Source organism: Miscanthus floridulus, chromosome 16 (assembly GCF_019320115.1).
Source record: "Miscanthus floridulus cultivar M001 chromosome 16, ASM1932011v1, whole genome shotgun sequence".
Taxonomy (NCBI): Eukaryota; Viridiplantae; Streptophyta; class Magnoliopsida; order Poales; family Poaceae; genus Miscanthus; species Miscanthus floridulus.
Genome location: NC_089595.1, coordinates 5,842,443 through 5,858,451, shown reverse-complemented (window position 1 = coordinate 5,858,451; position 16,009 = coordinate 5,842,443). Strand labels below are relative to the sequence as shown.

The 16,009-nt window shown below is 43.8% G+C and overlaps 1 protein-coding gene across 2 annotated transcripts; it reads left to right on the top strand.

Moving 5' to 3' along the window:
• Nucleotides 1–5,545: 5,545 nt before the first annotated feature.
• LOC136513864 (probable leucine-rich repeat receptor-like protein kinase At5g49770) lies at nucleotides 5,546–14,030 on the top strand. 2 transcript variants are annotated; one of them, XM_066507844.1, is made up of 8 exons: nucleotides 5,546–5,695; nucleotides 9,738–9,968; nucleotides 10,050–10,311; nucleotides 10,415–10,643; nucleotides 10,950–11,100; nucleotides 11,210–11,419; nucleotides 12,499–12,570; nucleotides 13,745–14,030. In XM_066507844.1, the coding sequence occupies exons 2-7, from the start codon at nucleotides 9,864–9,866 to the stop codon at nucleotides 12,514–12,516; spliced, it is 975 nt and encodes a 324-aa protein (XP_066363941.1). In that variant the 5' UTR covers nucleotides 5,546–5,695; nucleotides 9,738–9,863; the 3' UTR covers nucleotides 12,517–12,570; nucleotides 13,745–14,030. The 2 variants fall into 2 exon arrangements, with proteins under 2 accessions (XP_066363941.1, XP_066363940.1); XM_066507843.1 differs by having other exon boundaries at nucleotides 13,678–14,030.
• The last annotated feature ends 1,979 nt before the right edge of the window (nucleotides 14,031–16,009 follow it).

Here is a 16,009-nt window from a genome sequence, read left to right as displayed (position 1 = left end):
TTACAATTCGTCTATTTAGAGAATTGCCATTATAATTTCATGTCTCTCTTGTCCATGCCATTTTTCTACACTTATACCGTATATGCACCCATTGTCGGACATGTATGCATACAGATACGTGTACGACGTTAAGTCCCCGCCTCCTCTCCGTTAGAACAGGCCCACCCGCGGCGGACTGCGCGCAGGTGGAGCGGTGGCCTGCGCTCTCGCCCGTGGCGGTGGCCCTGTTTCCGTCCCGTCCCCTCGCCCGCTCCATGGCCGGAACCGGTGCCATGGCCGTCCTCTTCGATACCGAGCTCGCACGCGCCATGCCGCAGCCAAGCTTGCCCGGCGGCGTCCCCGTCCTAGCGTTGGAGGACGTGCACACGTCACTGGGGCCAAGGTTGTCGAACGGTAGCTGAGTAGCTCCCGCGGGTCGCCGGCACGGACGCGCAGCAGCCGTGGAAGACGGTGCCGTAGACGTGGAGCGAGAGCCGCCGCTCCGCCTCGCGCGCAAGCCTGTGTCAACGCTGCTCCCGCTCGACCTCCGCAACGTCCGCGGCGATCCCGAGCGACTGCTAGATGCACGCGAAGCTGTCGTCGAGCTCGTACATGGAGCAGGCGAACGCCTCCTCATCCGTCCCGCTGCGCCGTAGAGCTCCTCCAAAACGCCATCCACGGCCGAATCATGGAGGTAAACTAGCAAAACGCCCCGTGCCCTATGTTCGTTTCTGTTCCGCGATGAATAGCTGCAGCGTGGCTTCTCTCTGCAGTGAGCTGTGCTTTGCCTTGCGCTCATGGTTTGCTTGCGAGCTAATGGATTGGCCGTCAAGGATGCTCTCCCTTTTCGCAGTTCGTGGTCACCTACTGCCACTGACTGTTGGATTATCCGTTAGACTGGTCTGAATAGTGAATATACATCGCGAGTATTGCTTACTTTGCGTTAAAAACGAAAGAACCAAAAAAATGAATTAATTTTGATAGTCCAATGACATCGAAAAGGAGCAGCAGACTTTTGAGACAAAACAGAGCAAACTGGAAACCATGTGAAGATCTTGTGCACTGCGCTCCGCTCTGGTTCGTCGCGTGTTGCTGAACTTTAGCGTCAACGACCTCCGGCGACACTGCCCTGTCGTCGGCGAGCACGAGCTACTGCTGCTGGTGCTGCGCGGCGCCGGCGTTCCGCGCCACGAGCTCGCCAAGGCGTCGTTGGACATGTACCTGTACCACAGTACCACTACGAGCGCTGGGCGGCCAACACGACGCTGCAGGAAGGTGTTAAAGGGCATGACCGAGGCGCGTGGTTCTTCTCGCAGGGCCACGAAGCCGACGTGAGTTCACGGAGGCCGCTGCGGGCGAGCGCCGCCGCTCCGCCTCGCAAGCACGCAGGACTCCGACAGCTTTTCGGACTGCACGGCCGCCACCGTGTGCTGCGCCAGGAAGTTGCCCGCCATGTGGCGCGTCGGGCAAGCTCGGCTCCGGCCATGGCGCGGGTGAGGGGACGGGGACACCGCTGGGCAAGCTCGGCTCCGGCCATGGCCACAGCAAGGGTGGGCTCCGGCAATGGCGCGGGCGAGAGGACGGGAACGGGGACGCCGCCGGGGACGATGGCGCAGGCCGCCGCTCCGCTCGCGCGCAGTCCGCCGCGGGCGGGCCTGTTCTAACGGAGAGGACGCGGGGCCTTAACGTTTGTACACATCTCGTATTTGACAATGGGTCCATGTACGGGAGAAGCGTACAAAATGGCATGGATAGGAGAGACCAGGAATTATAGCGGTAGTTTTACAAATGGAAAAAGTCTACCTGACCCCCTCAACTATCATACTTGGTCTACTTCACCCCCTCAACTATGAAACCGTCTGTTTTACCCCATGAACTATCTAAAACCGTCTGATTTATCCCCGGTGGTTTTCAGCGACGGTTTTGCTACAGTAACAGCGGGTTTGCTACAGTGACGGAGGGTTTGCTACAGTACCCGTGTTTTGAATTTTCTTTTTTTATTTTCGGTGAATTTTTGAAAAATCATAGTAAATCATAGAAAAATCAGAAAATGAAAAATTTAATTTTATTGGACTCCACATGAGTAGATCTACATAGTGAATATATAATACGGTATACTTTAGTACAAAATTTTTACTGTAGCCTTAGATTAATTGGAAAATCTAATTTTGTCTGTAATTAATTAGAATAATTCATAGCTGCAGCTTCTATGGTCCAATTGTGGTGAAATTTTTATGGTACGCTAATTATTGTATGCTTGAACTATAGTAAAAATTTCGTACTCATTGAACTATGTATAACTTAGTTATAGATAAATTCTAATTAATTACAGACAAAATTGGATTTTCCAATTAATCTAAGGCTACAGTAAAAATTTTGTACTAAAGTATACCGTATTATATATTCACTATGTAGATCTACTCATGTGGAGTCCAATAAAATTAGATTTTTCATTTTATGATTTTTCTATGATTTACTATGATTTTTCAAAAATTCACCGAAAATAAATAAAAAAAAAGAAAATTCAAAACACGGATACTGTAGCAAACCCGCCGTCACTGTAGCAAACCCGCTGTTACTGTAGCAAAACCGCCGCTGAAAACCGCCCCAGGGGGTAAATCAGACGGTTTTAGATAGTTTATGGGGTAAAACAGACGGTTTCATAGTTGAGGGGGTGAAGTAGACCAAGTATAATAGTTGAGGGAGTCAGGTAGACTTTTTCCTTTTACAAATAGACGAACGGTAGTGACGTATCTCAAAACTTTTAAAATTATAATAGCGTGAATCAAAAAATCCCAATTTTTAAAGTGCTTCTCGCCCGCAAAACCCCTTCCACTACTAGCACACCTTTCCACTGCTACGTACCCACAGCAATATACATCTGAGGAAAGCTGTCCTTCTGCAGGATTTTGGCATCTCGTCATGAACCCGCACACCATGCTCATTCAAACCTAGCACACCTTTCCACCCGCAAAACCCGCATGTTTATTCATGAATATAAAATATTTTATATTCATAAATAAATAAAAACAAAATATTTAAAAGTAATATACTTCAATAAATATGTCAGTTTCAAATTAAATAACAATTAAATATTTATAGCATAGTTTAGATATGTGTTTATTCTATTCGAATATTAATAGTATCAGCTATCCATCCATATTCACGTTTATTTTCGAATACAAATCTAATTCGGATATTAAAAATCGAATATGAATGTATCCACTTAGTTACCATATCATAATCCGATGTACATCCATATACATTTTTGCGGATTCGAAAACCGGACATTTCGGATATTCACCTACCAATTGCCATCCCTAATCATTTTTTGCTTCTCCTATGCCACGTAGGCCCCGCACCGTGGTCCGTGGAATCAAGTCACGAGCGCCCAACGAGAGCGAGACGACAGCGGAGAAAGGCGCGGCTAGCTGCGCAATGCGTGCATGTCCTGCGCCGCGCCCGCGAAGTCTAGTCGCCGGACATGACTGTACTCCTCCACATGGTTGATGGGGGCCTGGCGCTAGCTGTGAAACCTGCAGGCTGCAGCTAGCTTGCCACTGGTGACGATGGTACATGCTCAGGTCATGTTTAGTTCCGAAAAGTTTCTCAAAAAATACTGCAATAGTAGTGAATCTTACGATACGTACATGGAGCATTAAATATAGATGAAAAAAACTAATTATATAATTTGGTTGGAAATCACGAGACGAATGTTTTGAGCCTAATTAGTTCATGACTGAACACTGATTGCCAAATAAAAATGAAAGTGCTACAGTAGCTAAATTCCTAAATTTCGCGAACTAAACACATCATTACATGCCATATATATCTAATTTTTTACAATTTAGCCTTTTTTAAGAAAATTTATGTTTAGCCCTGGTAGACTTAAACTCATCTTTGGATGTTGAGGATCGACGTCAGGACTTATGGCATCGAGGTAATACGTCTCGACGTCACAAATCTTTACTCATGGAGCTGACGATGATCGGTACGTCAACGCTAGAATACATAATGCCGTGCTCAGATGGACCTGTCGATCTTAGCGCTAAGTTCGACGCCGTACTTGCGCCGAGCTGGGCACGCACCCGCGCGGCGGGATGGGTGCGGGAGACACGGCCCCGACGCGGACTGCGCACTGCGGCGTGCGGCTGCTGCATGCGCTCCTCTCCCTCGGCACGCGTGGCTGGGTTTGCGGGGTAAGCTGTCCTCGCTCTTTGACCGGGGCCTTGTTTAGATTGAAATTTTTTTCAACCCGATGAATAGTACCACTTTCGTCTTATTTGACAAATATTATCCGATCGTGGACCAACTATGCTCAAAAGATTCATCTCGTGATTTCCAACTAAACTATGTAATTAGTTATTTTTTTACCTATATTTAATACTCCATGCAAGCGTCTAAAAATTGATGTGATGGAGAGAGAGTGAAAAAACTTAGAATTTTGATGGAATCTAAACAAGGCCTGGCTGGCTTTCAGCCGTTTGGCGCCGCGCCGCGAGGCTGAGCGCTACCTGACGTGACGGAGCGGAGCGTGCTGTGGGTTATCGTTCGGCGCGGAGCCCCACCTCCTGTACGGTAAGCTTGAATTCAGGTACCCCATGCAATGGCACAAGTGGTGTTTCCACACTGATGCCTGCCCTCGTACCCCGTTGGCTCGCTGAGTGCACAAGGATGCCCTTGTTTAGTTCGCGAAAAGTTTTTCCAAAAAGTGCTATAGTATTTGTCACATCGAATCTTGCGGTATGTGCATGGAGCATTAAATGTAGACGAAAATAAAAACTAATTGCACAGTTTGGTTGGAAATTGCGAGACGAACGTTTTGAGCCTAATTAGTCCATGATTGAACACTAATTGTCAAATAAAAACGAAAGTGCTACAGTAGCCAAATTCCGCACTTTTCGCGAACTAAACAAGGACGAAATTGCAATTTTGCTTGCAAGCAGTGATGAGCCACAGTTTTTTTTTCTAAAAGGTCACATCGCGTGGGGCGGTGGGTCCTCCTCCCCGACACAAGTGAGTGCAGTGCAGCGCGTAGTGCAGTGTTTACCGGGCTCCCGTCTCTGAGACTAGGCCAGCAGCGCACTGCGCATCGTGGGCTGGTTCTCACATCTCCCGCAAGATCCCGTCAGCAAAGCGTGACAAGAAAGGAGGCGCCGTACCGCAATGAAATCGACAGCAGCAGCTGGCCGCGGCCGCGCAGGCGCGGCGCATGTCCGGACGACAGTTCACAACTCAGGCCTCGTTTAGATCGAAAGTTTTTTCAAGCTGATGAATAGTACCACTTTCGTCTTATTTGACAAATATTATCTAATCGTGGACTAACTAGGCTCAAAAGATTTATCTCGTGATTTTCAACTAAACTATGTAATTAGTTATTTTTTTTATTTACATTTAATATTTCATGCAGGCATCCAAAAATTGATGTGATGGAGAGAGAGTGAAAAAACTTGAATTTTGATAGGAACTAAACAGGGCCTCAGAATGTGGCGTCGACGAGGAATTATAAATGCTACAGTCCGGAGCCGCGTCGACGAGGAATTATAAATGCTACAGTCAGGAGCCGAGCGAGCATTGCAGCGAGCCGCAAACATAGTAGGTAGTCCAGGGTGAACCCGCCGTCTACATAGAGGGGCAACAGAGCGCGGAGCCACAACCTGCCGCATCCTACTCTCACCACAAGCAGATCGATCGGCGACTCCCTCCTTCGCTCCAGGCATGTAACAACCTTCTTCTCCCTTCTGGCCTTGTTTAGTTCGTGAAATTTGGATTTTGGGACTACTGTAGCACCTTCGTTTTTATTTGGCAAATAGTGTCCAAATATTGACTAATTAGGCTTAAAACGTTCGTCTCGCAATTTCCCACCAAACTGTGCAATTAGTTTTTCTTTTCGTCTATATTTAATGCTCCATGCACGGGCCGCAAACATTCGATGTGACAGGTACTGTAGCAACTTTTTGGATTTTGGGGTGGAACTAAACCAGGCCTCTGTTACGTTCTACTGCTTTAGAGGTTTGGATCTAGCCAGTAGCTTGTTGGTGGAACTACATATATATGGTCACATTATCCAATCCGACCCTTGCTAGCTTGCAAGTGCTGTAGATTCTTAGTGTTTGTCGACAGCAGCATGCGTCTTCAACGAGTGTGATGTGTGCCTGGATGTTTTGATGCTGATAGGACCTTACATAGAGCCATCTAAATTCTCATGTTTATAGGAACTTGTACTCTTATAGCCCAACAATCTACTAGCTAGTGTAGATTGTGCAGTGGGAACGTAGCGTAGTCCTTAGCCCCCTTCCATTCTGAGGTGGATATGAGACACCCGCAACAGAGTGAACGCCACAGAGGGCTGCTAGGGATGGGGAACTGGCGGCAGGTCCTTGAGGTGAAGGGTAGCACAGGTGAGGCCATGAGGAGAGGGCAGGGGCGAGCTCCTGATGATGGGCAAACGGAGGTGAGGGGCCATGAGCCAGTGAGGGCTGCACAAGGTGACTACGTGCAGATCTTATTTGGCTTGTTGCATTAGCTGCTTGCTGATCTTTTGTTCATCTGAAAAGTGCTTCCATGCTGTTCGGTGCTCACTGTAAGCCTGTGAACTCTCTAATCTTGGAAGTTGGAATTGGTTATTTCTGAAGGGCATATTATTATTTGTTAATTTCTTGATTTGGTTATTATCTGGCAGCAGTTGTGTTGATGATCTAATATATGGGATTTTGTTTCTCTTGCTGTCCATGAAAATTTTTATCCCATTAGTATATATTGTCGTATTAAAGTCTACTCCACCCAGTGGGTTTTAGGCTGGACCCACCACTCCTCTGTTTTAGTCACTTTTCCTTTTTTTCACATGAAATTTGTGTAAAAAAGATTTTTTGAAAACTTACTTTGACAAGTTTCCCAAAAACTTACTAAGAAGTGTTCTTCAACTGAACTTGAGGTAAGTTTGTGAGGATTTCAACTAAATTTGATCTTTTAGGTTTCAATTTGGATAAACTTTATCAAAGTTTTTGCAATTTAGCTATACTAGCAAATTTGCCCGTGCGTTGCAACAGGAGAAAAACCTACCAGATGTCAATGAAAAACAATGACAAAAATAATACATATCTATTTATGATTTATCATTTTTTTTATAAATTTTAAGTCTATAATTTATTTTATAATGACCTACATCTATAATATAAGTTAATGTTGGCAATAATATAATAATGTTCTATTAAGCCTGTGTCAATTTAAAATACCACCATTACAACTTTTTTGTCCGGTTGCAAACCACAAAAGTAAAAGTATTTAAACTTAAATATAGAACAACTTTAATTTTAACTTTTAAGAGGAATTTTACTGTGCTTGCAAAAAAAAAGAGCCACTCATTTGGATCCCTATCCTCTCCCGCGACTCCCACTCGACACGCTGGCTGCGCGGCGACCCCTTGTACTCGCCATCGGCAGGCTCCACAGCGCGTGCGATCTCCGGTGGCCTTGCGCCGCACCTCCCTCTCCTAGTTCTTTAGTTCTTTAGGCCCAGTTTAGGCCCAGTTTAGTTACCGAAAATTTTGGCAAAACGACACTGTAGTATTTTTATTGTTATTTGGTAATTACTGTCCAATCATAGTCTAATTAGGCTTAAAAGATTCGTTTCGTAGATTTCGTCTAAACTATGTAATTAGTTTTATTTTTTATTTATATTTAATACTTTATACATGCGTCTAAAGATTCGATGTGACTAGAAATCTTAAAAATTTTGACATTTTGGAGTGAACTAAGGGTGTGTTTAGATCCAAAAATTTTTGGGTTTTGGGTACTGTAGCACTTTCGTTTTTATTTGGTAATTAGTATCTAATTATGGACTAATTAGGTTCAAAAGTTTCGTCTCGTGATTTCTCATCTAACTGTGCAATTAGTTTTTTTTCGTCTACATTTAGTACTCCATGCATGTGCCGTAAGATTTGATGTGATGGGTACTATGCAAAATTTTTTGGAAACTAAACGGGGCCTAAACATGCCCGCGACCCCATAGCAGGCGCACTCTACCGTGCGCACAGATTTCCCTGCCAGCGAGGCCCCCTGCTGTCGGATTCTGCTCTCCATGTGCGGCGTTCTATTTTGTCTGACGAAGAAAATTCAGGCACTGTTGGAAACGAGAAGTACATGCATCCAGCAAGTCCCCTTGCCAAATACATGCGTCCAGCATGGCCAATGGCCGAGGCGAAGCAAGATGCAACAGGGCCGCGACAAGGCATGCCGGAGGCGGAGTACTTGACAGGTTGCAGCGTACCGTTCGTTTTTTTGAATTTGCGGGCATCAATGCAATACGGTGGGCTGCAGAGCACGGTGAATTTCGGATGGCTTCGATGGTTGAATAGTGTTATGTGGAGAAAATAAGTTGAAGCTGAAAGTGTACCAGCCGAACATCCTCATAAGATCTATTTATATGAAGTAAAAAGCCCAGTTGAAAAAGACGCTTTGCTACATAGAAAGTAAAATAAGATTTTTTTCTAATTTATTTTCTATTTCAATTAGGATTCATATTCCTATTCAGGCTCGGAGAGATCTATTTATCATAACTATGTAGGGTCATATAAGTCAAGACAGAAGAAACTCTCGACTACCGGTAGCTAGGGCGGAGATGGACGAAAAAAATGGATGGACCAAAAAAGATGGCTGGAAATTTTGCCACTTTATTAATAGGTATAGATTTATTACTACATGGACCAAATGGAAACACCGGATGATACAAATACGTGCAGATTTGACCCTAGGTTCTATGTCTTATCCTACTCAGCTCTGAACCCTAAATCTCAAAGCCGTTTGAGGTGTCGCCTAAGAGTAGGTTCAGTAGTAGGACCTGTTATCTGGCCTGCACTCACAGAGGTGTGGTTCGATGACGAACTGTGCGTGTGTTTAGTTGGCAGGTCAAATTCTAAAAAAAAAGGTGCTACAGTACCTATTATAACGAATCTTGCGATACGTACATGGAGCATTAAATGTAGGAAAAAAAAACTAATTACACAGTTCGGTTGGAAATTACGAGACGAACGTTTTGAGCCTAATTAAACCATGATTGGACACTAATTACCAAATAAAAATAAAAGTGCTACAGTAACCCAAAATCCAAAATTCACCCAACTAAACACCCTCTATGTAAAGCATATGATTGCTCCTACCGAATTTTTTTTGCTCGCTCATAGGCACGTGGTTAGTACAAAAGGCTAGGGATAGTCGGCCAGTTTGTTTGGACCAATTTAGCTTAAAGGTCATGATTGAAAGTACTGTTGATTGATTTGATATGAGAGAAAAATACTGTTTGTTGACTGATAAGTCATGGCTTATAAGCCAAATACGACCAAGCGAACAGGCTGAGTGTTGTCCCTGTGGCCACCAAGGTCTCGTGTTGCCGGGGTCAAAGGAATGGGATAGATTATGGAAAGCCTTAAGATAAGGCAGGAACGAAAATGTTCCAGTGTTCCTGGAATGGGAACATCATTCTTGGGACGAAGAAATTCCTAGTGACATTGGTGAAAACATTAATAGAACCCTACCATGCCATGATGATGGACATCTCATGAAGGATCGGTTAATACCTCAAACCAAACACCTTGTTAAGGTTCCATACTTAATCTTCACACCTGATTAATCATATACTCACGTGCTGAACCCGTTTTGCTGCTGACATAAACTAGAGCCTCCACCCGGCCCCATCGTCTTGCTACTCTAGCATGAGTTATGTTAAGTTGGTAACTGTTCTTCTTCTTTGGCTATGTATAGTTGCAGCAGCCTCGCTGAGCAGGTGGTGACAAAAGAACTACTCTAGGGAACCAGGTGGTGACAAAGAAGTACTCTAGGGAACGCAGGACAATAGCAACTATATAACAAATAACGGAATACATAACCATGGAGCCACCACAAGTACTCACATATGAACTATTAGAATCCATAACTGGTGGTTTCTCGAAGGAGAACCAAATTGGCTCGGGCTCATATGGTGCGGTTTATCTGGTAAGATCATTACTAGTGTCGCTAAAAGTTCTGTGAAATATTTAGTACAGTTATGTGGAAATTACTCCTTACCTTAAATAGGGAACAATGCCTAATGGGGATAAGGTTGCTGTGAAGAAATTTCATGATTCAAGTCCAGCACGTGATGATTTTAATTTCAAAACCGAGTTTGACAACCTTACAAGGGTTCATCATCCACATATTGTCAAGATTGTTGGCTATTGCTATGAGGAAAAAAAGTTAAATGAATTGCACCAGGGACGTTTAGTTGAAGTTTTCAAGATATACAGAGTTCTCTGCTTGGAGTATTTACCCAAGGGGAGCCTTAAAGATTATCTATCAGGTACTAAGACCTGATCCAAAGCGACAATGCTAGTATGCAATTGAAGAGAAGTAGTTTTGCATATTTTCATTTGATTGATAATCTATTTGTTTACATCTAACAGATGGTTTCTATAATCTTGACTGGCATACATGTTACAAAATCATTAAGGGGATTTTTGAGGCAATAAAATACATTCATCTGGAACTGGGAGAAGCATTTTACCATTTGGACATAAAACCTGGCAACATATTGCTAGATGAGGTGGTGGGGGCAAAACTTGCAGATTTCGGTTTGTCCAAGGTCTTCCATGAAAGATTAACCAGAACCACAGACAGCTCCTACGGAACACGGTAAGTCCAGTGTTTGGTAGGAATGCTTGCTTTAGTAGTATTTGCCGCCGTTGACTTTTTGTCACGAGTTTAATCGCTCGTCTTATTTAAAATTTTTGTGCAAACATACAAAATATAAGCTATGCTTAAAATATTTTAGATGATGAAATTATCCATACATAAGATAAATGAAACTTATAAATTTTTTTGAATAAGATGAGCGGTCAAACTCGTGACCAAAAGTCAATGGTGACAAATATTTGGATACGGAGGGACTAACAAACAAAAAAGAGCTTAAAATAAATTGTTGTATTTGATGCCGTCCAGGGGATACCGTCCACCAGAGTTTGTGGACAGAAACCACGTCTCAGAAAAGTTCGACATATTCAGCATGGGTGTCGTAGTACTGGAGTTGGTGACAGGGCCTAAATGCTATCTGGAAATTGATGACACGCCTCACCCAGAATTTATTGATCAAGTAAGAAATGCTTTATGTCATGGGCAATTAATATCTTCTAACAAAAAAAAACTAGGCTATGATATACGTTTGCACAATATCAGTCCACCTCTAAATTCCAATTTCGCAGGCTCAAAAGAAATGGAGAGCAATGTTATGTCAAAAATACAAAGATTCCTTACTAGAAGCATATTGCAAACAAGTGGAGAAATGCGTTGAGATAGGATTGAAATGTGCAGAGAAAAATAGAAAGATGAGACCTGAAATAAGGGAAATCATTGACCAGCTGAATGAGACAGAAAGCTGTATTTCGATGTCAGATACAGTCCAGCGGGACAAGGTAATTGTACATATTCACTTACGCCTTTTTCATAATGATGTCGGAAAGTCATTTGGAAGTTATGATCCTCGAACTTCTCAATAGCAAGATTTTTATAAGATTCAATTAATGAAAGTTTTCAAAAATATTTAACAACGGCATATCTTGGGGCTTGTGGAGAGCCCCGGCATCGTGCCCTCCTTTCCGCCGACCCAAAGCATGCGCAGCGCCGCTCCTTCGCGAACCCTAGCGCCGCCGCCGCCATTCGCCGAGCTCCAAGCCCCAACGCCGATCCGCGCCGTGCTCGCCCGCCGTCGAGAAGGAGCCCCGGGATGCCGTCCGTGGAGCTGCATCGACACCGTTGGACCATTCCACGCCGTCCACCGTTCGCCTTTGCGAGCTCGGGCAACTGCCGAACCCCGTCGTTGCCGCCTTGCCATCGCTTGCTCTCGCTGCCGTTTGTCTGTGTGAGGTGAGGCCCAAGGTGGGTCCGCCGCATCGTGCGCCCCCGTTTCCACTGCTCGTCGGCGAGCTCCGCCGCCGGGAGCCCCAGCCGGCCAAGCCCGGCCATGGCACCACCGTGCGCCGGCCACCGGCCAAGCCGTTGGCGGGTTTAAGCCCTGCATGAACCATGGCAGTTGATGCTTAGATCAAGGGCCTGGATCCATCTAGCTTTTTTCGATTTATTTTATTAATTGATTGATTTTATAAAATATTTTTAAAAAAAATATGACGTCATGCTTGTGCAGTAAATCAATTTAGAATTGTTTTAATAGTTTTATTAACTGGATAATGTTAATTTGCATATAGAACCCTCGGTTTTACAAAAATTAACTTGATTTATTTCTGTTTCTATGATAACTTACGAAATAGCCCCTGTTATCTTTATTTCACTGCAATTAAGTCCCTGTAAACTTAAAAGAGGCATAACTTGTTCATTCTAAATCCAAATTTGACGAATTTTATATCAAAATGACCGACTCGATGTGTACTATCTGTTTATGCATGTTTCACTGTGCTTTGTTGATGTTTGGTGTACTGATGTTAGTATATATCTTGCTTGCATGTAATGTTGCTCGTGTGATGATTGATGCGTGTAGACGACTCGCAGTACGTGAACCTCCAGGATCAAGAGTTCAACACCTTTGAGCAGCAGCAATATCAAGAGGAAGGCAAGTGTTCCTTGAAGTATTTTGTACCTATTCTTTCTATCATTTATGCATGCTTAATTAATTTGCAACCTATTGTTAGCTTTTACCTAGTATTTTCCATATCGTCCTTGTCGTCATAGATACCATGCTAGCGTGTTCTTGGGATGGTTTGGGACTGGTATATCATACAAATGACTATTCGATCTCACGTGGGTTAATGGTTTAACATGTTAATTTTTAGCAACATGGAATATAGGGCCTTGAGCAAGTGGATTGTTGGTTCGGTTCAGAGTGCTACCAGTGATGTGTTCATGGTGGTGTGTTATTTCCCTGATCTTGCTCCAGTGTCCCTAGTAAGGACCAGTTCGTGGAGCGACCACCAAGGACAACAGTGCAACCATGGGACCAGAACATGGGTATGGCTTAGCTGAATAATTGGTAGGCTCTCAACACTGCTAGATGAGATGGTTAGTCGGCCTAGAGGGAAGTGCCAGGGCGGTGTATGGGAGAGGTGGGTAGCCTTAGCGATCATCATCGGCCGCTGGGTAGTACCGTAGGGTCTAGTGTGTGTTGAGAGACTCCTTGTCAGCCTGTTCGGCTGGGGTGAAACGAACGTAAACGATCGTAAATTTCTAGCCGGAACAGTATTTTTCTCTCACACAAATCAGCCAGCAGTACTTCTTCACGAACCAGCAAAGAAATGAACCAGCCAACCGAACAGGCTATGTAAAGGCTTCGTAGCAAAACTGTGCTGCACACCTTGTTTTGTGTGAAGTGGTTGGTCGCCACGGGCATTAACGGGGAACGTGACCCATGGGTAAAGAGCGTAAAACTGATATATCAACTATGCTCATGGTTACGAGCGGCCTGGACCCTCACATGATTAGAATTGGATGGTTGGGATGGTTGTCACAGTGGTTATCTGTGCTTTGGGCGTTGCGGGTGGTTAGCCCACTGGTAATGTTCTTTGCTACAGGTGGTTAGCCTGAGCACTTGTTGTCGGATGTGTCTCATTTATTTAATTCAACTACTTAAAATATGATTAGAATAGGTGCAATTCTGTTGTTTATCTTTATGTCAGCCTTTCTTGTTATTGCCTTACATTGCATTTATTACCAACATTTGCAGAGCACGACATATGCTCACATTTGCTATTTCCAACTCCATGTTGTGTACAAAACTAAATGCTGCTCAGAGGGAGGTGTTGCTGATTTCCCTGAAGACTTTGGAGATTGCTAGGCACACTGTTCACCGGTCGATCTGCCTGTGTGTTTATGGACTTCCGTTGCTATGTTGCTACATTAATACAGTTATGATACTCTGTTTAATTATGTCACAGTGATGTTATTTATCACTTTTGCGGACCAAAGGTGGTAATGTAAAGACTTTATTCGTGATGCCTGTTTCTGCTATTTACTCAAGATGTCGAGCTATATGTATGAAAATTGATCCTGGCATACATATGGTATGCATTTGGTTTAGCCTTGAAACTGGATGTGACAGGTACTACCCCACATATTGGAATCATAACTTAGGGTTGTCCAAGAGATGCACGATACACGCTCTGAGTGCTCTTTCATAGTTGCATTGTCCTGCTAATGCTTGGGCCTACTACATAGGTGCAAACTAAACCTTTACTTGACCATCCTTTGGGCTAGTCCCTTGCAAGATGCCTCACTTTCTCGCGTTCAGGACAATTCTTTATGAAGTGCCCCTCCTTCTGGCAGTTGTAGCTACCTTGGTGAGTTCACCTTGCTTTCCTCTATCCTTCGGTGTCTTCGGCTCGTGAATGCGTGGACTGTAGGCCTAGATCCGATTACGCCGCCGTGCTGGCCATGGCGCCACCGCCGCCAGGCTCGTCGCCGACCATGCCAGTAGCCTCTCCCCGTCCCATCTTATTTGAATTGTTGATTTTAAATCCAACGGTCCAGATTCACCCGTATCCCTTCGCCTGTCATTTTGCAAAAAAAAAGGCCCTTATAATTATTTGGATCTTAACCTGTCGTCCCTGTAATTTTGTTAAAAGAGCCCTTGTGTTTCTTCGTTTTCATGCCCACAGTCCCTGTTTCGGTTTAAAATCAGATTTTAATTATTTTAAATTCGGAAATTAAGTTTCATCTATTTACAAAACTGCTACTACCTTCTGTAGGCCATAAAATCTTCGTTTCAACTCTGATTTGATCCGTTCAATTTGCGTTAGGTTCGTAATTCCATAATCTACATGTTCATACTACTGTTAGGTATGTTTTCAACTTTTAAAATTTGAGGTTAGATTTAATATATTATTTTACTAAAGAAAATCTTGTTTAATTCATAACCTCTTCATTTTAGCTCTGATTTTCGTGATCTTCGCGTCTGTGTGTTCGTAGCAAGACGTAGAATCATTTTACAAACTTTTTATCTCGATTTTATGTTGTTGGTGTACTATTCTAATCTATAGCTTTTGTTTGCTATGCATGATTGCTTCTGGATTCTTGCATGTTGCTGTGATTAGCGAGTATATACGGTGAGCAATTCATGGGTGATCAAGAGTACTACTTTGACGAGCAGGATCAATAGGAACACTTTGTTCAAGGCAAGTATAGCATGGGATTATCCTTCACTACGGGAGAGCTTGGCTTTGCCGAGTGCTAAATGTCGGGCACTCGGCAAAGAGCTCTTTGCCGAGTGCCAGGAACTCGGCGAAGACCGGCACTCGGCAAAGCTCCCTTTGTCGAGTGCCCGGCACTCGGCGAAGACCGGCGCTCGGCAAAGGACGGCCCTCGGCAAAGAGCTGGCGGGGGTACTTGCCGTCACCTTTGCCGAGTGCCCCCCGTTAGGCACTCGACAAAGAGGCTTTGCCGAGTGCCAGAGTTGGGCACTCGGCAAAGCATAATTTTTTTGTTTTTTGCCTCCAAACTTTTTCTTCAACCCTTACACATTAAGTTGAAGTACATCCTCAAATTTGGCACATTTCTCGATCTTTTTGCTATATATCCTTAATTTATTTCATTTAATTGTATTTTTTCAGGAAATGTAAGTTTGAACTGCAGGTGCATCGAATCATGGAATTCGATGAGTGGAAAAATGATATTCGCGTTACTTATTGTATTTTGAGGCCGTTTCCAGGAACACGCCCGAAGTTTCAAACATCTCACGCACGAAACATGGTGACAAAATTATGGGTGAAGTGTTTTTTAATTATATAAAATGCAAACGAAGTTCGAAAATCATGAAACTTGGTGACGCGTCTTTACATCACATGTGGAGGCTATGGTAAAAATTTGAGAACATTTCACCTACGTTGTCACGTAGGATGGTTAGAAACCTAGACATCTCAGTTCTCAAATTTTTACCATAGCCTCCACATGTGATGTAAAGACGCGTCACCAAGTTTCATGATTTTCGAACTTTGTTTGCATTTTATATAATTAAAAAACACTTCACCCGCAATTTTGTCGCCATGTTTCGTGCGTGAGAT